This window comes from Equus quagga, chromosome 2, assembly GCF_021613505.1.
Source record: "Equus quagga isolate Etosha38 chromosome 2, UCLA_HA_Equagga_1.0, whole genome shotgun sequence".
NCBI classification, from domain to species: domain Eukaryota; kingdom Metazoa; phylum Chordata; class Mammalia; order Perissodactyla; family Equidae; genus Equus; species Equus quagga.
Genome location: NC_060268.1, coordinates 136792081 through 136812287, shown reverse-complemented (window position 1 = coordinate 136812287; position 20207 = coordinate 136792081). Strand labels below are relative to the sequence as shown.

Sequence of the window (20207 nt, the reverse complement as noted above, 5' to 3'; positions counted from 1 at the left end):
TTGGACAACATCCTGACTTACTTAAGAATTAGGGCATATCATGGGTTTCTGGGGAATGATTTCTTTGTGTGGTTTTGCAGGAATTAATTGGATTGTGGAAAATGTGTAATATCCTCTTGAAAAGGTGTCAGTGTTTTCATCCATTAAAAGATCCGTAAAATTAACTGCTTCAGGGTCTCTATTTCTGTGATTTTTAAAAAATGTCACTTTAATTCTCAGTTCTCTTAAACCTGTCTGGATTTTGTAAAGGTAGTAAGAGATTGCTAGCAGCTCCTCTTATAACTTGCTGCTGCTTATGTCCTTTCCCTGTGTGCTGACCCTTTAGATGCAGTAGGAACTTGTTATTTCCACAACCTAGTCTACTTGGTGACTTTTGCATCACTCGTGTCTGCACCCAAGCTCTTGTTCAGCTCAGAGACATGACCTCTTCGAACAGAAAAGTAAGCACTTAGGTCAGGGTCATCAGGAAGCCCTGGGGTATCTCTTTAAAAATATGTGGCAGTCGGGGCTGGCCCTGTGGTGTAGTGGTTAAGTTCGCATGTTCCGCTTTGGTGGCTGGGGTTTGCAGGTTCAGATCCCAGGCACTGACCTAGCATCGCTCATCAGGCTGTCCTGTGGTGGCATCTCACATACAGAATAGAAAAAGATTGTCACAGATGTTAGCTCAGGGCCAATCTTCCTCACAAAAAAAGAAAAAGAAAAAAATATATATGGCACTCGCCTATAGGCTTTCTAGCTCTTTGTTGCCTTTAGGAGAAATTCCAGCTTTATCTCTGATTTTCATTCATTAGTTACTTTATTAATGTGCAGCATCCAGAATTATAAGTTAAAACAAAAATCTTTAAAATATCTAAAGTGTGATTTAATGTTTATAGAAAATGATTCCAAATTTGTGGTTCTTTGAGCTTTGGTTTTGTGAAGGTGAAACAAGGGTCATAATAAGATTAAAAGAAAAACTAGCTGGAACTCACTTTAGGGTTTTTTTTGAGACTTAAGGTAGTCATTTTCTTCTCAGGGGTTTTATGGCTTCTTTGATTTTAGCCACAGCTTCCTGACCTCACCTTTTCCACTTCTCCTGCATACCTTCTCGTACCTTCCTGTTTGTCTTGAGGACCATTTAGGATGTCTTTTTAAGCACCGCTTGCTGGATACAGAGCCTCTGACTTGCTTAGAGCCCTAATTTCTGCCTCTTCTCCCCTGACTCCCACCCTTACCCCACTTCTGTCAGGGAACACGCTCCCTGCTGCAGTAATCCAGCCTCAGTTGTGGGGGTTCCTGGACCAGCCTCCAGCCACACTCCCTGTGGAGACCTGTACTTCCTCCCCCTCCTGATCGTTTACTGCTTCACACTCTGCCACTCCCATAACTGGCTGAGGTGCAAACCAATTAACAGTGTGTCATGTCTGAGCTGCAGAAACTGACTTGGAGTCATTGGAGACGGTAGTTTGAAACGCTTCCCTGATAACTTCCTAAGGGGAATTTTGACTTCCTGAAGGTGAAGTGAGTATGGCCCCTTCCTAGCTGGAGTTGCTTGCTGGTTCTCAGAGTTTATTTCTCGTGAGTGCCAGCCAAGCACAGGTACTGGATGGCTTTGGTCCCTGTCGTTTCTTCAAGTCTGTATTGAGCCTCCCCGTGTGCAGAGCTGTAGAAGGGTGGAGAAGACATGAGACACTCTCTGCCCTGGATGCTTGAGGTGAGCCTTAAAGCACCTCTGAGGCACTGTACCACCCTCAGGCCTTCTGGGGTACCTGCCCTCCCTCCTTCTAGACCTTTCTATGTGCACTACTCCTTTGCCCGGGACACTTTCTCCACCTTTTCCCCAGCTAGCCAACTTTATTGCCTGCCTGTGGTTGCAGCATTATTACACATTTCCTTGAGATAACTTTCCTTCATTACCCAGGACTAGGTTAGAATCCCCCTTGTATTATAATATAGAGAGGTTCTGTAAAACAGAGAGGATCCTACTCTCGTATTGCTCTGTCCTGTTCTGAAACTTGACACAGTGCACAACGGTGGATTAACTTGTCTTCTCCTTTTTTAGACCTTCCCGGAGGGAAGCACTGTCTTGTTTTCTGTTGTAGCCTTACTATCTAGGACAGTGCTTGACCAAAAGTAGTCAATATGTAATTAACACAACAGGGATTAATATTATCGAGCACTCACTATGTGCTATGCTCTGTGCTTGGGGTTGTCCACATTTTCTTACCAAAACCTCACAACTCCACGAGTAGGTACTGTAATTAATTGTACAGAGGAGAAAAGTGAGACTGATAAAAGTAATTTGCCCAAGACGGTAGCTAGAAAGTGGCAAAGCTGGTATATGACTGTGGAGCCACCTGCCCTTAATGACCAGATTACACACAGTGGTGAACAAATAAAGGGATGTCTGAGAAGGCATGCAGTCAGAGCTCCGCCTAGGCTGGGGACTGGAGCCTAGTGAATGACCTGTGGTTGGCACTGGCTAGCCACAGTCATGTTCAATGGAGTCGCTTTTTTCTAGTCATATAGGAAATGTCAGCTACAAGTGCCAAATTCCAATAACTAGTGATTTGTTTTCTCTAAAAAGTTTGACATTTACTGTGGCTCATAAGACTTTGGCGATCATGTGGTATAGAAGAGAGAACTCTGGTTTCACAATTAGGGATACTAAGCTTGGGATAGTCTCTCTTCTCCTCACAGATGGTGTTGCTGTGGGTAGGTTGAAAGGGAGTCTTTCCAAGCCTCACCACTTCACTGCACGGTAGAGACACTGGACGAGGGTGAGGTTTAGAGGGAGTGTGTATAAAGTAGACATTTTGCTTTGATGGCTGTTACCTATTATTAGGATATTTTCTCTGGCATATTATTTTCTGTCATGGAGCATCTATTGACATTTAATAAAAAGAAATTATATGCAGGGTGATTTCTGGGAAGTTCTGCAAATGGTTAAGATTTCAGAATCCAATTATGTTATCTAACCATATATTGACAGGAAAGCTTCTCTTTTATAGTATTATGATTATGGCACCTGATGTAATTCACTGGATTAAAAGGCCAAATTATTTAATTCAGAAAAAGAAAAGTATATAGATTATTTTCTTACTGCTTCTCCACCAATAGCATTAGAGTAAGATCTTATTTTTCCATTTTATATCTTTAGGTGTCTCAGCCAACTTAGAGGAAAATTCTGAATCTAATTTTAGTCACTTTGAAGATACATGTATGTCTAGTAGCTGGAGCTTATAGATGATAAAATGTGACCAATAGGATGTCCCTCCTAATTGGACTTTCCTGCCCTCATTTAGTCACTAATGAGTTCAATCATAAGTTTACTTTTACTTGGCTTTCAGGACTCAAGTGATTTTGCAGATTATATTTTGGGGAATCCTTTACTAACCCTCCACCCCTGACCTTCCAAGCCCGTGGCCTTGAGTGTCCTTGTGAGCTGACCCTGTGCCAGCACCCAGCCATCATCCGGCAGCTGCAAGCATCTTATTTGTCTGTGTCCCTGACTGGACTGTAAGCTTGTGGACACCAGGAGTTGTGTCTTATTCATGGCTCTGGGTCTTGACGCTTATGGCACCAAAGTAAGCTTTTAATAAGTATTTGTATGATGTTAGAATCAGTTGGTGTGCACAAATCTTAAAGCATATTTGTAAGTTTGTGTAGACACATTTTTAAAAGATAGAGACCCTATATTCAGTATAGTATGGGAGCTAAAAGTATATTATTTGCAAGCAGTCTGGGGTTTTTATCTCCCTTGCTGTGTGAGGAATAAAGAAATCTGTTTCTTAAGGGTATTATGAAGGTTCGTTTACCCAAGTATATCCTGTGCTTGCTGTGTGTGGGGTAGAGAGCTTGCTTTTATTTTGCAGAGACAGACTATAAACAAGTGTACACAGAAAATAGGAGAATTTCAGATTGTGATAAGAGTTTGGAGGGAAATAAACATAGTGAGGTGGGAAGAATAATTATGGTTTGGGGGTGTGAGAGTTGAAGGGGAAGGTGAGTTGGAGAAGGTGGCAGCTGGGGAAGGAAGAGGCGTTGAATGCAGAGGCGTTGAAGGGGGAGCCTGCTGCGCATGTCCGTGGGGAGGCCTGTGTGGCTGGAGCAGAAGTTGCTGAGGAGGATAATATTTATTTTATCACTAAATATGGATTTAGAGTTAACAAAACAATTTAATGGTGAAGACAACTAAACACGTTAACAGCATAAGATGGGAGGAGAAGAGGCAGGGGCCAGGTCCTGTAGGGTTGGGGTCACAGGCTCACCTACCTTCAGGGCCAGGCTGGTACCTTGATGTAGTGAAGACAGTGTGACCTCACTTTCTTCAGTTTTTAATAGAGGCATGGGTGTAGGGAAATACTTCTCTAAGAAAAACAACAGTGTAAACACAATGATAAATGGCAAATGAGTAATATGAACGTGAGGATGATAATGGCACGTGGCTCTTGATCTCATTGTGGGAAACCCAGTGGGGACTGGGGGCAGCCCAGTCTTCTGGCCCTGACTAAAGGGCATGTGATCCTCAGTGCCAGCTGAGTGTTGCCATGTGGGAATGTGGGTCCCAGGTGCTAAATCTGCCAAGTTTTCCAGAGAACCAGAAATCTGAATTTCTATGTAAAATTCCCAGATTTAAAAATGTTGGCTCATGTTTTAGAAAACCTTATGATGGGTGGACAAAATGCATCTGTGGGCTGTAAGTCTGAAACATCTGCTGAAAGCTCTTTTATGCTGCAATAAAGGGGATTAAGTGCAGTGTGATGCCTGTTAATGTGTTAACTCTTTAGCCTTGTGCCCAGTACACAGCCAATAATGAGGGGAAAAAAGTCCTTTTTATTAATTGCACTGTACTGTGTTTCATTGTCTTCACCGTTAATTTGTCTAGTTAACTCTAAATCCGTATTAAATAATATCCTACTCTTAAGTGATTAATGAATGGTAGTTGCCATTTGCTTATTAATTTAGTTTGTTCTATTAATTTGTTTGGCAAATTCCGTATTCTTGGGACAAAAGTAAACATTAGTCTAATTCATGTGATAAATGTAGAGAAGAATAAAGGATGAGCGTTTTGTGGTTCTCATTCTTGTTTTATTTCCCATCTCCGTCCTTTGTTTCCCTCACTTGTTCTTGCTTCTCAGCACACTTGGGTGTCATATCCTCCCAGCTGGTGTTGGCCGCGTGTAAGTGGGAAAGAAGTGTGGCAACAGTGCCATTGTAGACCAGGCGAAAGATGAGGGGAATGCAACCTTAAGACATGACGTCGTGTTTAATGAAGTACAAATGTGCCCAAAGCAAGTTTTTTGGGTTTTTTCCTGCAGAAAAATAGTCTTCATTTAGTAGGGCCTAACCCGCATAGTTTTGTATTACAAGGATCTTGTTTGGTGTGTTGCAATCCGTTGGCGATTGTCTTGGGGAATTTTATTCAGCACAAGCATCTCTAATGGTTCTGATCTCAAATTGGGTTAATTACTTGTTCATGTACTTTTTGGTCTTGTCTCTATGTTAAAATTCTGGAGCATGACAGAGAGGAACACTAAGAGTAACAAAATCTACTTGAATATTTCTAGTCGATTAAAGGCTTATAAAAACACATCTTTTTCTCCCCAGAGGGTTTTCTTTTTGCATTGTATTAAAATGAGATCATTTTGTTGCGTCAACATGAGGCTAAAGACTTGAAAATAATCTTTTTTTTGTTTTTAGAAAAATCTTATCTGTAAATACAAGTTACTAATTGAATCAATATTTTTCTCTCTCAATTTTTGTTGCAGATCATGGAGGAAACAAATACGCAGATTGCTTGGCCATCAAAACTGAAGATTGGAGCCAAATCCAAGAAAGGTAAATTGTGACAGATGGAGAAATTGGTGGTTTTGATAATGGAGACTGTGAAATTACTGCAAGTTTGCCAGGGAGAAAATCAACTTTTATTCTTAGTATGTTTGTACCAAAATATTTGTCAAATAGCAATATTTTGGGGGGAGTATAATAATTAAAAATAATATAGTACAACCTTTTATTCAACAACAGAAAAACATTTTTAAGTATTTTATTCTAATAGAAATGTTTTTCTAGAAGGCACTATAATCACTTATGATGGCAAGGATGCTTGTTCATTGGATGGCCGTGAGTCACGGTAACACTCCACATTTAATAATGTGTTTTCAGCACATAAACTCCCAATGTTTACATGTTAGGGATCTTGTTTATGTAGCATACTGATTTAGTAGCTTATTTTTTTCCCCTCCAATGTGATACAAACCTTAGATTTCCTTTCTTGACTGTTTCTTCTCCTCTTCATCTACCAGACAGTGAAGAACCCACTAGAGTTCTCTTTGTGGCTGAGATTTCCCTTGCCGGGCCTTTCCTCTGCTCTGTCCTTGAGGACACTAACCAATGCATGGATGGCCAGAAACGGAAGTATAGGCACACTTAGTTTTCTTCCAAGATTACATGATATTTTCAAATGACCTGCCTGTATGTATTTTTATGGATAGTTTTTCTTTTTAAAGTATAATCTTAGTCTCAACAAACTTTGTCATGCATACTTTATTAAAAGACACATTGCAATCATTAGGAGATAATGAAAAATATCATCAAACAATTAAAAAAAAAAATCACTCCGCAAGCTGAGCCTTATCCATTGTGGTCTAGCTTTTTGTTGTTGCTGTTCAGTTTCATAATTGCTGTCCCTTCTCCCTAGGACTTTTATTGCTAAATGATACTAAACACTGCAACATTGCTCAATTTCCTTTTTTTTTGAATCTAGATTGCCTTCTTTTAATCTTATTTTATTAGCGTTACTCATCACATGGAATGTAAATTATTTAAAAGTTATTGTTGTGGGTGTTGTTAGCTGGACTTCAATGGACTAGAATTCCTACAGAAACTCTGACAGTTACTTTCTTATTTGTGATCGTGTTTGCAAGAAATCAGAATCCTATGTGCTAGACAGTCATAAGGAGATGTGAATTCCCAAGTATAATTTCATAACTTTTTATAAACCTTGCGTTTGCCAAATGTTATAAGTCATATTCTCAATTAATCATCAGTATGTTGAGATGTTCTATATTCATGACGCAGAAAAAGAAACTGCAATTAGTGGGTTTCTACCTATTTGGTTGTTGGTGGCCATTTAAAAATCCCTGGCGTACCTCTTGAGTAAATTGGAACTTGAACATAGGCCAGATCCTCTTTCCCTATTACCAGGTATTTTTACTTAAAGAATGAAATGAGCTTCATTACTATCCTAATAAAAATGTAATTTGATCAGTCTCCAAAGAAAACCTCCAAGGAAACATGAACATTAAAACAATTCCAGATAAATTTGGATGGCTTATTCTCTTGCATTACCCATGCTACAGTTTTCCCCCCACTATCATGAGAAACTGAGAATTGATTAATTTTTATTCAAAACGTGGTTATAACTTGAGATTTTAGATAATATGGAGATGAATAGATTAAATTCGTGTTTTAGATTAGTTTCCAGTCATTGACACACTTAACCCCCTTCAGAATGGCCATCTATATACCACATTTTGATTAGACATTTTACTTTGAAAATAAGAATATTTCAGCAGTACATTTGAGGGCATTTAGCATAATTTCCACATGGTTAAGGTTAACTTTTGGAATTGTGCCTAAGAATTGATCCCTCTAGGCCTAGGTCCTCAGACATCATTTTATTTTTTATTATTTATGAAGTGCTATGAATGCACACAGTACTGTATGATGAGCAAAATGTGCCGAAAGAGAGAGATTGAGCTCAAGGAAGAGAGAAAAAAATCAAGAGTTTTTCTCAGAGGAATTTTCTATTCAGAATTTGCTTGAGTTGCTCTTATTACTTAAACACACAGCTGCTGAATCAGTTCTTGGCTAACATCCCTGATATGTATATTCCCATATTATTTAAAAAATAGTTTAATTCAGGGATGAAATTTGTTTGACTGTGATTTGTAATTAGTAAAAGGAAGATGAAAATGGCAGGAGGAACTTTAGACGGTAATTATTTGCTCTTTCATCTGATGTAGTTATTCACCTCTGAATGTTGTAGAGGAAAGAGTTATTGGTCTTTAGTTTAACCCTTCTTCATTCCAAACTATTATTATTCAAGAGACCACAGAATATAAATGTGCCTAGGGACTTGTGCCATGTTTTGGGTGATTATTAAATTCTAAATCCCATGGCAATGTGAAGATTTGGAATATACATTTAATCCCCACATGCTAGAGAGACAATACAGCCATGAGTTTGTGTTGTATTTTACTTTCTATATTTATGATGCTTATTGGTTGAATACTTGAACCTGGACAAAAATTTTTCATGGCTACTGTTACCCCAGTCTGGCCCCTTCTTTACCATATTGGAATTTAGTCCTGTGTTTTTCAAATGAGCTTCCACTAGTCCTGTCCAAACTTTACTTTTTAAACCTTCAATCCTTTATCAGAGTGGCTGTATGAGCAGCTGTATGGCTCCTTTGAGTGAAGTGCTTGTAGGATGCTGCCTGGCAAAAAGGCAAGAAGCCAACAGCGTGGGTTTGCCATCAATTAGAAAATTTAGATTCTTCTCTAAAGACTCTGGTTTAGTAGAGGCCTGGGGTAGGATTGGAAATCCATGTATTTAACAAGTTCCTCTGATAGTTCTTATGGTTAAGCTGAGTTTGAGAAACAAAAATCTCACTGTCTGACATGGAAATATCATGATTTAGTCACTAAGGAGACCTTGTGTTCAAAAGGCAATAGATGGTGACTACAATTGAAAAACAGGTAAAGTCCCTCAACGGTCACTTCTCCTGGAGAATGTCCATCTTGGTTTCCAAAGAACTGCACTTTTATGGATTCATTAATTTTACGTTTCTGTCATCTTTGCAGTCAATTAACATGGATACATTTAGAGTGATAATAACCATTGTTCTGTGTCTGTGTGAAATATGATTTTGGTTAAAAGGCCATCGGGTGTTTGTCCTCTCTCTCTTCCCCTCCTTCTCCTTCGCCAGCCTCCCCGCCCTTCTTTCTTCCTTCTCTTTCACTCCTCTTCATTCCCCTTTAACCCTATAGAATATCGAGGAAAAAAATGTAACAAAACAATTACACTTAGTAAGCAGAGCATTTTGGGGAAGTGCGTGTTTTGTGATAGAAACTCAGGGACCAAAGAATTTAAAAAACATTCCTGAGTGTTTGATATTATTGGGAGGTTGAATCCTAATTAGAACCAGAAAGAACTGAAAATTGAAGATTCGATATAATGGACATTTAAATAGGTGACTGTAGGATTGTCTTAATGGGCGTCATGATTAAGAAAAACAAAACAATACTTAGTATTTCTTCAGTAATACATAAATTTATTTTGAGTGTAAGAAAGTAAAACTCTTTCCAACTCTTGGAGTCAGACTGCTAGAAGATTCTGCTTCACATAGAAAAATCTGAGGTTTCTGCCTGTGAGAACAGTATTTAAGAATGAATGTGTTTAATACTGTAAAACCTTACTAACAGAATAACTTCAGGCACTTATTAAAATTTTGAATATGCTATTCTGAATCACAGCCTTTTTTAAAACAAATACACCTTCATTAAAGTACAAATAGCATTTTGCACAAGTTTGACTGTTTTGCCAAATAGAAGTCCTGCCAGACCTGCCTTAACAAATAGATAAAAGTGATTTGTAGTGAGAATTTATCACACTGGTATGATTGTGCTGCGTGCTCCACGATGCTAGACGAGTTTGTTCCCTTAAATAAGGGAAACGTTTTTCTTACAGTCTTCTTTTTGCTCTGAATTTGCTCATCAATCTCTTTCTTCTTAGTCTGGCAAAGGTAAATGTGGGTAAAAATTGTTTAAAGTTTTTATGCCAAATTCCAAATAAATGAGGTCAGCATTAGTGAAGCTTTGTTGTCTTTTGTTCTGGTAAGGAGTTTTCCTGCAGAGTTTAACTAAGTGAGAGAAACTGTTCTCTGCAAGTTTTCTCTTGTGACCATTTAGGATGCCCCAGGACTAGCAGGCATGAAAGGTTTTTACTGGATTGCTTGATGTATCCTCGTTTGGAGGTGATTTGGCACCATGTCTGGCCATTCTCCTCCTCCTAGAATAAACAAGAGAATCATCAAAATTCCATGAGGTTTTATTATTTTTGGTTGCATTCCATCAGAACAAGCAATATCTAATAGAAAATCTTAGCATGAGAAAAATCATAGACCATTTGCTTTGTTTTTTCTAGGGAAAATGTTTTGTTGAGTGTATTTACACTTTTTTGGGGTATTCACATTGGATTAGTTGAGACTTTTAACATAGTGTTGCTCAAGGGTAGAGGGCAGAGAAGAGGTATGGCATGGTATGCTGGACCACAGTGTTTCCAGTGGTGGGTTGTGACCTATTGTGTATCAAAAATTAATCTAAGAGTCACAGCTAGCATGTTAAAAAAATACAACTAGATAGAAAAGAAAACGTCAAAGTGTAAAAGTATTGTTTCATGAAATTTTCAGTCATATGTGTAACTGTTTATGTATGTGTATACAAACATACATACACATATATATGTTACTGGGTCATGGTATAAAATGAGTGACAAAGAAAGGTCAGAGAACAGTGTTCTAGGTGGCTAGTCCCCCCAAAGGGAAAAGAGTACATGTATTTTGTTCACCACTGTATCCCTAGTGCTGTAACCAGTACTTAGTTGGCACTCAGTAAATATTTGCAGATTGCTTGATAACTCAACTCAGTGATGGTTATAGTGGAACTACTAATACAGATGAGAATGTATATCACTAAGGTGTGTTGTGTAGGAAAAAGATTTAGAATCATGGCCTTCACACAAGAGTGGCATTCACTGTTCTGAAAAATATCAACTAAGGATGTCTTTTCTGTAGACCTATTAAGTGAACAAATGTGGGACACGATTTGCGGCTGAAGCCGATGTGGTTAAAGCTCCTCTTAGAGGTTTTGACTAGTTCTAATGAGGAAAATGGAAGGAAACGTAAGGAAAATGACCTGATCCTTGTCCTTCATGGGACATATAAATGAGTGAGGCGCTGGTGCCATTCTTAGTATGCTTGTAAATAAGACTTAACAAGACCCAGCCTCCTGGTTGTGTTCCAGACCAGAGTTGTTTTGGTTGTGGCTATTTTAATTAGTATTTGGTTACATAATTGACATAGTAGTAGTAATATTTGGTACTACCGTTTGTTGATACCTATTGGAGCCAAGTGCTGCTAAATATTTTACGTATATAATCTTATTTAATGATCAGAGCAACCCTATGAGTTAGGTGGTGATATTTTCATTTTATAGGTCAACAAACTAAGGCACATGAAGTAGAATAACTTGCCCAGGGTTTTACAGTCAGTAAGCAGCAGACCCCGAACTTGAACTCAGGTCTGTTTCAGAGCCCCAAATCCTCTACTCTAATGCCTTTTTTCACCCACACCTGGGTGAAATGATACCTTTCTTGATGCCTTTCCTTATTCCAGGCTGTTCTTTGACGAAGTATCCCATCAGCGACTATTGCCAGGTCTAGCTGCTTACGATCAGTAATAATAATAATCAGTTTCGTAATGGCTCAGTCCTTGGGAATTACAGAGACTTGAAGGTGGGCTAAGATTAGCATGCCCTTACTCTTATAGATAACACCTCCTTTTTCCAGGGGGAGTTAGGTTTAACAGTTAAAAAAACATGAAACCACTCATAGCTGCGTACACTTGTTAAAATGCCTACTTCTGAATTTTAACTTGGTATTTCATGTCTTCATGTGCTATTTCCTTAGGAAGAGACTTTTTGATTTGTCATTAAGCTAAACAACTTCTAAGATAGATTTGAAAGGAAAATAAGCTCAGAATGTGTTAGAGATTGCTTGGAGGGTTTTTGCTTGCCTTTTTGCTTTCAATCTTTAAAAGTAGTTTCTATGACCTGCCCAGGGACCCTTGAATTTCTGCTGGGTAGAAAGATTTTGTACTTAACGTTTTTGTATATTATTAATGTGACTGATCATCAATTGGTGAGTGCTAATTGGGGGCCAAGAGTAGGAATTCAGCTAAAGAGCTGGACAAGTTGTATGCAGTATACTAGTAGTCACTATGGTTAGAGAAAGCATGGTCTAACTAGGACCTCTCAGAGGAAGATGGGGATCTGGGGTATTTTTAGTTCTTGAAGATCCCAGTATACTTAAACAATAAAAGGCTTATAAAAATTAACCTATGTTTTAAACATATAATTTGTCAGTATATCTATTTCTTCATGAATAACCTCATTTGCACATAGTGCCAAATGTGCAAATTTGAGATTCTTTCTGAATACGTGTGCTCTTGCACACACCCTATTTTATAGGTCAGATGATTCATGCTATGTGGCACATTATCAGGACTGAGGACCTGAGCTTAGGTTCATTTCTTGATCTCCAACTGGTTCCTCTTTCTTCCCTTCCGAAGGCCCCAAGGATTGGCTTACTTGTTCATCTTGTAACTGCCACAAACTTTCCAATCTTTTCTCTCTCCTGTATCAAGGCCAGAGAGGAAGATGGTCTTAGCTTTTCAATTGTCCTCTCAAACCTGAAATAAGCAAATTCAGCTGGTGTTTTTTTAGAGCGATATTTTCCGTTGACTTAGTAAGGAAACAGATTTGGAGTAGAATGGAAACAAATTGGAAGTGGAATGGAGAGGTAAGAAAGTAAGTGGAAAAAGTGAAAGTATCAAGAGAATGAGAAGACAAGCCAGAGGCTGGGAGAAAATATTTGCACAAGACGTATCTGATCAAGGACTGTTACCCAAAATATACAAAGAACTTTTTAAAAAAACTCAACAATGAGGAAATGAGCAATGCAATTAAAAAATGGGCAAAAGATCTGAACAGACACCTCACTGAAGAATATGGCAAATAAGTATATGAAAAGGTGCTCAACATCATATGTAATTAGGGAATTGCAAATTAAAACAATGAGATGCTACTATACACCTATTAGAATGGGTGAAATCCAAAACACCGACAACACCAAATACTAAGGATATGGAGCAAAAGGAACGCTCATTCATTGCTGGTGGGGATGCCAGATGGAACAGCTAAGACAGGCAGTTTCATAGAAAACTAAATATACTCTTACCATATGATTCAGCAATTACATTGCTTGATATTTTCCCAAAGGAGCCGAAAACTGATGTCCATAGAAAAACCTACACATGAATGTGTATAGTAGCTTTATTCATAATTACCAAAACTTGGAGGCAACCAAGATGTCCTTCAGTAGGTGGATGGATAAACAAACTGTGGTACATCCAGAGAATGGAATATTATTCAGTGCTAAAAGGAAATGACTTGTCAAGCTACAAAAAGACGCGAAGGAACATTAAATGTATATTACTAAGTGAGATTAGCCAGATGTACTGTATGGTTCCAACTATCTGACATTGTGGAAAAGACAAAACTATAGAGACAGCAAAAAGATTAGTGGTTAGTGGTTTCTAAAGGTTTGAGTGGGAAGAAGGATGAATAGGCAGAGGACAGAGGATTTTTAGGCCAGGGAAGCTAGTCTGTATGATCTAAAATGCTAGATGCATGTCATTATACATTTGTCAAAACCCATAGAATGGGTTGTGATGTTGATGGTGCAAGAGGTGGTGCCTGTGTGCAGGGAGTGGCATGTGAGAACTCTGAACTTTCCACTCAGTTTTGCTATGAACCTGAAACTGCTCTAAAAAATAGTCTATATCAAAAAAAAAAAATAGTCAAAGATATTGGGTACAACACTTTAATCAGCATTTTAAAGTGTACTACATGCAAAGATAATGTTATATGATCAATAACTCCTGAATGTGTAAGTTTAAAAGCACCATGAAATCTCTTCAGAACCTATGAAAAGTTTTATGTAATAAAAAAAATGAGGCAAAGAAAGTGAGAAGGATGGTTACACAGTAAATCATACTTTTTTATTCCTTAGGAGGTGACTGGAGCCAAGTCATGATCCTTCTTAGCTCACCTACCTCTGTGACTGCTGTCTCCCTTTTTGGGAGAGCTCATTCTCCCTCAGTCCTCTTGTTTCCTGAACAGATGGTTTAAGTCCTGTGCCTTTAGTGAAGAAAACGCCATCCCAGCATCCCTTCCATCTGCAGTTCTTCCCTCCTCTGAGGAGGAAGGACAAAAATATTTCTTATTTGCTTACCTGGTAATGGGCACTGTGCTAGATGTTACCTCTGATATCTCTTTAATCCTCATAATAACCCACATGAATGACCGTTATTATCCCCGTTATACACGTTAATAACTGATGCAGAGAGGTGATAGAACTTGTTTGATGTCTGACGTAGAGTTTGAATTGATGGATTTAGGATATCATCTTTGATTTCCAAGTTCAGGGTATTTCCCTCCATGCCAGGAGCATGCGCATAGGTGCCAATGGTGAGTGTGTGGTCATCAAAGGAATGAAGATTCGCCAGCACATTCATTTAAGAAAACCCAGACTTCGAACATGTTTCTTAATTATCTTCTTCAAGAAGAAAGGCAATCCTAAGTCCTTACCCACATTTTAGAAGCATACTGGACATCTATCTTGTAAAGTTTTTCAACCTAGATTTCTTTTTATTATTCTCTGTGCTTTTTGCTGTATCTTTCTTTCCTTTTCTCCTCTTTTGAAACCCATTAATGTTTTTACTGGGATTTATATACCTTTATCTGGAGTAGTGGTTCTCAACCTGGCATGTTTTTATCCCCCAGGGGACATTTGGCGGTATCTGGAGATATTTTTGGTTGTCACAATTGGGAGTGGTGTTACTGGCATCTAGTGGGTAGAGGCCAGGGATGATGCTAAACATCCTACAGGGCGCAGGACAGCCCACACAACAGGAATTATCCAGCGCAAAATGTCGATAGTGTGAGGTGGAAAATGCTGAGCTTAGAAGAGTGGGCATGATTATCAGGAGACTGCTGTCTGCATAGCACTGGATTCTCACTAGAACATGTCATGAAACCTGGTGCATTGTGTAACTGGCTTCCTTTCACAGCATTAGGAACAGGGTGGTTTATCTGTATGAGTGACTCCTGAAGGAGCACTGTACATATGTAACAACATAGGTGAACCGACAGAATTTCAGTAAAAGAGACAAAACATGGTAGGATGGCAGATCCACACATTTTGAAAGCCAGTTTGCAATCAATTTTGAATGATATAGTTTGTGCAACTTCAGCTGCTTGTTTATTCTCCATCAGTGTTTCAACCAGTGTTTTAAGTTGTGCCTGTGATTCAGTGCTAGGGAATGGACCAGCTGCCCGCCTAGTTCCCGCTGTCTGCGTCTTCTATTCCTCTTTTCTGGAATGTGTAGTTGTGATAACTGTGACAGTCTCTGGGGTTTATGACCATATTTGAACACCACAGTGGTGCACTATGCTCCTGTCTTGGCCTGGAGATGGGCACCAAATTTCCATGGTTTCCCAAACCCTGTGTGGCCTTGCTCTGGTTTTTCTTTGCTCCATCAGTCACGGCATTGCTGGACAGGATTCAGTGACATCTGTCAGGCCTGTCAGTAGCAATTAAATTATTTTCATGAAGCCTTTTTGCAGTTGCAAACCTAACTGAGGTACCATGTGACATTTCTCATTAGCTAAGGAAAATAACTTAAATCAGAGTGGCATCCTCATTTCTTCGAATGTCCTTTTTGTGCCATTGAAGGTGGTTTGTGGCTTTTTATTACATTTTTATACAAACGTTGGTACTAACAGACATTTTTTTTAATTAAGATTATGATAGTTAACAACCTTGTGAAATTACAGTTGTACATCATTATTAGTCATGTTGTAGGTACACCACTTCACCCCTAGTGCCCTCCCCCACCCCCCTTTCCCCTGGTAACCACCGATCAGTTCTCTTTCTAACAGACTTTTTTATCAAGCAATATAAGAGAGATGGCAGGAATGAGGAGTTACAGTCTCTTTATATCTTGCTGTAAGGAATTACTCTTAAAGCAGAAGAAGTCCTGCCTGAAATAAGATGAAAACATTGCATATGTATGTTTTTGGCTGTTTGGTCTATGCAAATAGTTACGTATTATTACTTTATGAAAATGGACTCATTCTACACACACATTCTGCAATTGGATTTGTTCTCTTAAAAAATGAGAATATACAACTATGTCCTGGGGGGCTTTGGGGAGAAAAAGAAGGAAAAAAAAAAAGGAAGATTGGCAACAGTTGTTAGCTCAGGTGCCAATCTTTAAAAAAAAAAGAAGATATCTTTCATAAAAGCACATAAATAATAAAAATATTTTTGTAGCTTCATGAAATGCCCTTGTATGTATGTGGGATATGGATATATTATAATATGTTTTGACAAATCTGTTTTGATGGGCATTGTGTTATGTTATATTTTTTCCTACAATGAATGTCAAATTTATTTGTTTACTTGCACAAGCTTTTCTGTTGCATAAACTCTTACAAATAGAATTCTTAGGGGCCAGCCGTGTAGCTGAGTGGTTAAGTTCGCACGCTCTGCTTCAGCAGCCCAGGGTTTGCTGATTTGGGTCCTGGGTGTAGACCTACACACCACTTGTCAGGCCATGCTGTGGTGGCATCCCACATAAGAGAATTAGTATGACCTACAATTGGGATATACAACTATATACTGGGGCTTTGGGGAGAAAAAAAAAGGGGAAGATTGGCAACAGATGTTGGCTCAGGGCCAATCTTCTTCACCAAAAAGAAAAAAACATACTTTAAAAAAACCAAACAAACCTACCTTTAGGGGAAAAAAAAGAATTCTTAGGTAACACGTAATGAGAAACTTTAATATTTTTCAGGATTGCCACATTGTCCTCTCTGATGACTATTGAACTCCTACCAGCAGGGACTGGATTCTAGAAAGCGAAATAGCTCTTCTCTCCTATCTTTGCCACCACTGTGCTTTCCCATCCTTGGCTGGTCTAAATAGTGAAAAATATGTTGTCTCATGCAATTCCTTAATTAATAGAGAAGTTGACATTTTTCATCCATTTACAGAACACTTATTCGTATTATTCTGTGAATTGTTCGTCCTTACCTTTTGTTGGTTTATTCATAGCCTTTCCCTGTTCTAGTGAGTTGTTCATCTTTTTTCTAATGAAATAAAAATATTTAAATTGTTTTTTCTACTCAGAAGTTTGATTGCTTATGCTTCTCTCTCATTTCTCCAAACGACTCATTTCTCACCATTAATATTTGTTTACAAGTAATATATGGATCATTTCTATTTCAAACTGGAAAGAAATGAATTGACCTTAAATAGTTATAGTGTATTAATTTTTGAAGGACTATAGAAGAGTATGCATTAACATTTAGGGCATTGAATTTTTGAAGTAAACTGTTTAAAGATTAGATCTTCAATATTAACATGGAAATTTTATACATGCACACACGTGTATGGATATATATATATATTTATGTTTGTGTGCCAAGGTATGAGAAATGCTCAAAATATTATGCAAGAGGCATTGAATTTTTAAGTTTTGTTGGTGTAACAGAAACAAGATGCAGTAAATTGTATGGCTCTATATCCATGTATTGGGCTTTGGTTTTGTGTTCTGGTGGAAACAGTTTCTGAAATTTTTTCTAATCCCTTATATTCAAGAGAAGGATGCTTCTATACATTATTTTGGATTGACTTGCATTCTATTTCTACACCATCTCCATTCTAGAATGGAGTCTATGAACAAGAGTATTTAGTTTTTGGAATAATTGACACTTGGTTCACTTAATAGAACAAAACCCACCTTCTGCGTTGCTCTATTTCAGAAGTGTCCCTTTGGTTTCTTTGTCTGTGTTGTCCATGCTCTTTCTCAAATCTGACACAGCACCAAGGAATCCTGACTTACTTCACTTAGCTTGGACATATGTGAGAATTTTGGAAAGTGATGGAGAAGAAAGGAAAGAAGACTTTCAGCCACCAAAGATAAACAGTCACGCACCACATGACAAGACTTCACTCAACGACCACATATATGACAGAGGTCCCGTAAGATTAGTACCATATAGCCTATGTGCGTAGCAGGCTATACCATCTAGGTTTGTGTAAGTACACTCTATGTTGTTCACACAATGACAAAATTGCCTGATGATGCATTTCTCAGAATATGTCCTCGTTGTTAAGCAACACATGACTGTACATATTTAAGGTCAAATAATATGTCCCTATTTCCTTTGCTTTCATCATCAAATGGGTATATTCTAATCTGATCCTCTTGGGGTTTCTCCTTAGGTCAGTGCCTACCAGATTTTACATCGTAGGCGAGTTATGTAACTCTCTTTCCACACCTGTAAAGTGTAATATCTGTATAGTCTAGGTTTGAAAATTCACTAAGTTTCATGGCAAAATATATGTTAGTTTTGAGTGAAGTTTGTTTTACAAACATTGACTTATCTTCTGTTCCCCAACCTTTATGCCATTTCACACCTTTACATATTCTCTGTTGGCTGTAGAAGGACATCTTCCACCCTTCTTTTTCCAACTGGTCAACTCCTAGTCATTCTTCTACATTCGTCTCAGATGATGTGGCTTCCTGGAAAGCTTCACCCACACTTGAGATGGAGTTTAATACTCAGTTCCCTGCACTAACTCAGTACTTTATACATACTTACATTTTGGCATTTTTCATGCTTGTGTCATATCAGTCTAGGCAGTTGCCTTTTCTTCTGGACTGTGAGCTCATAGACCCATGTCAAAGGCCACCATGTCTTATTCCCTTCCATGTGCATGATGCCTACTGGGAAGGTGAAGTTATAAACTATCAGTTAAAGTTTATGTTATCATTTAGGTTTAGAATAAATTTGAAATTAATTCAATGATTTAACTCATTCCGGTATCTTCTGAGTAACTTTTGAGAAGATGAAAAATGGCCCTGGCAGCTAGGCTGCAGTGTTCCCAATTGAACATAAATACCTTTTATAAAATAGAAATAATCAGACAGGGCTACTCCTTGAGTAAGTCTGAAGCAAGACTGAGACCGGACACTTTGCAACCACAAAAGTAATTAAACATCCCTTTCATGACTGACATGAGTGATTGCTACTGCTTTACTGACAATGATTCCAACTCAGCATTAATGCTCTGCCTTCTAGATTAAATTTGCCAAGACTCATTCAGTGAACTGCACCTACTTCCTGACAACTTCCAGTCCAAATCTGACCACTACTTTTCTAAATCCTCCTTGGAATCTCCCAGAACAAACCCCAATTCTATAATAAGCTTCCTTTAGTTTCCTATTTAGATGCCCCAGTTCCTTTGGTGTACTCTCTGTCTTGCTGTAGGAAGCTAAAGAAAGCTCACTCGATTTACTACAGATGTGTTCTTGGGGGTCTTTGGCTAGTGGGCATCGTAGTGAATGTTGGAGGAACTTAAAGAAGCATTGATGTCAGTCTCTGCCCTTTGGATACTTAGAGTTTGGCCAGGGTTTCCTGCCCTACTCACTTTAAACAAATTTTTTAAAATAGTGTTGTTTGTTGTCAGGACTAGAATAGTTCAGAGGAGGAGGAGAAGAGTGCAAGCCACAGCCAAGAGAAATATTCCTTAGGAGTTGGTAGTTCCTACTGTGGATCTCAAAAGGGTGGGTAGGGGTGGGGCATTCTGTGTGGGAAAGGCTCAAAGCTGACCAGGATTGTTGTGTGCTGGAGGAAGAGAAGAGGCTGCTTGGTGAAAGGGAAAGACTTGGAAGAGTTGGTGGCCAATAAGGTTAGGTGGGTAGGGCAGATCAGTGAGGGCCATAACCTCATGAGAACGTCGTCTGTCCTGTAGACAATGGAAAGCCTGGGTAGGGGGTGGTCACAGGAGATAATTGATAGCTGTCGTAGGAAGGGCAGTAGGTCATATTTGATGGCAGTGGGATCAAGGAGACTTCTTGAAAGGGAAATCAGCAGAACGTGGTGGCTTGACAAAAGCAAAGAATTGGGTAGTTGGCTGCTGTAGCAGATGTTGTTGATATGCTCATGGCCTGCCTCTGAGTTTACCTGTGGTGGGGGTGTCCCACGCACACTGACAACTTCCCACCTCAAGTGCTGGCTGCCTGAGCTTCTCTAGCGGAGCATTTGTCCAGCACTGCCGGAGCTTCCTCCTCTAGTTCAGAGCAGCCCAGAAGTGCTGGCGATGATGCTGGTGAGTGAAGTCTCCCAGGGGCACCCTTCAACCAACAAAGGACTGGAGTCAGAAAACAAATGTCCGGTTTCTCCTTCCCTCTGTGGGACAATTCTGAGGCACATTATTCATGTCTCCTCAGAATACCCCCAGGGCGTTGA

General features: G+C 38.9%; 1 protein-coding gene across 1 annotated transcript in view; it reads left to right on the top strand.

Annotated features, from left to right (window-relative positions):
• Window positions 1–20207, top strand: part of BICC1 (BicC family RNA binding protein 1) — a 264925-nt gene that overhangs the window by 154396 nt on the left and 90322 nt on the right. The window contains exon 3 of the mRNA XM_046654461.1: window positions 5751–5820. Within this exon, the coding sequence (XP_046510417.1) occupies window positions 5751–5820 (70 nt within the window). The remainder of the gene's footprint in view (window positions 1–5750; window positions 5821–20207) is intronic.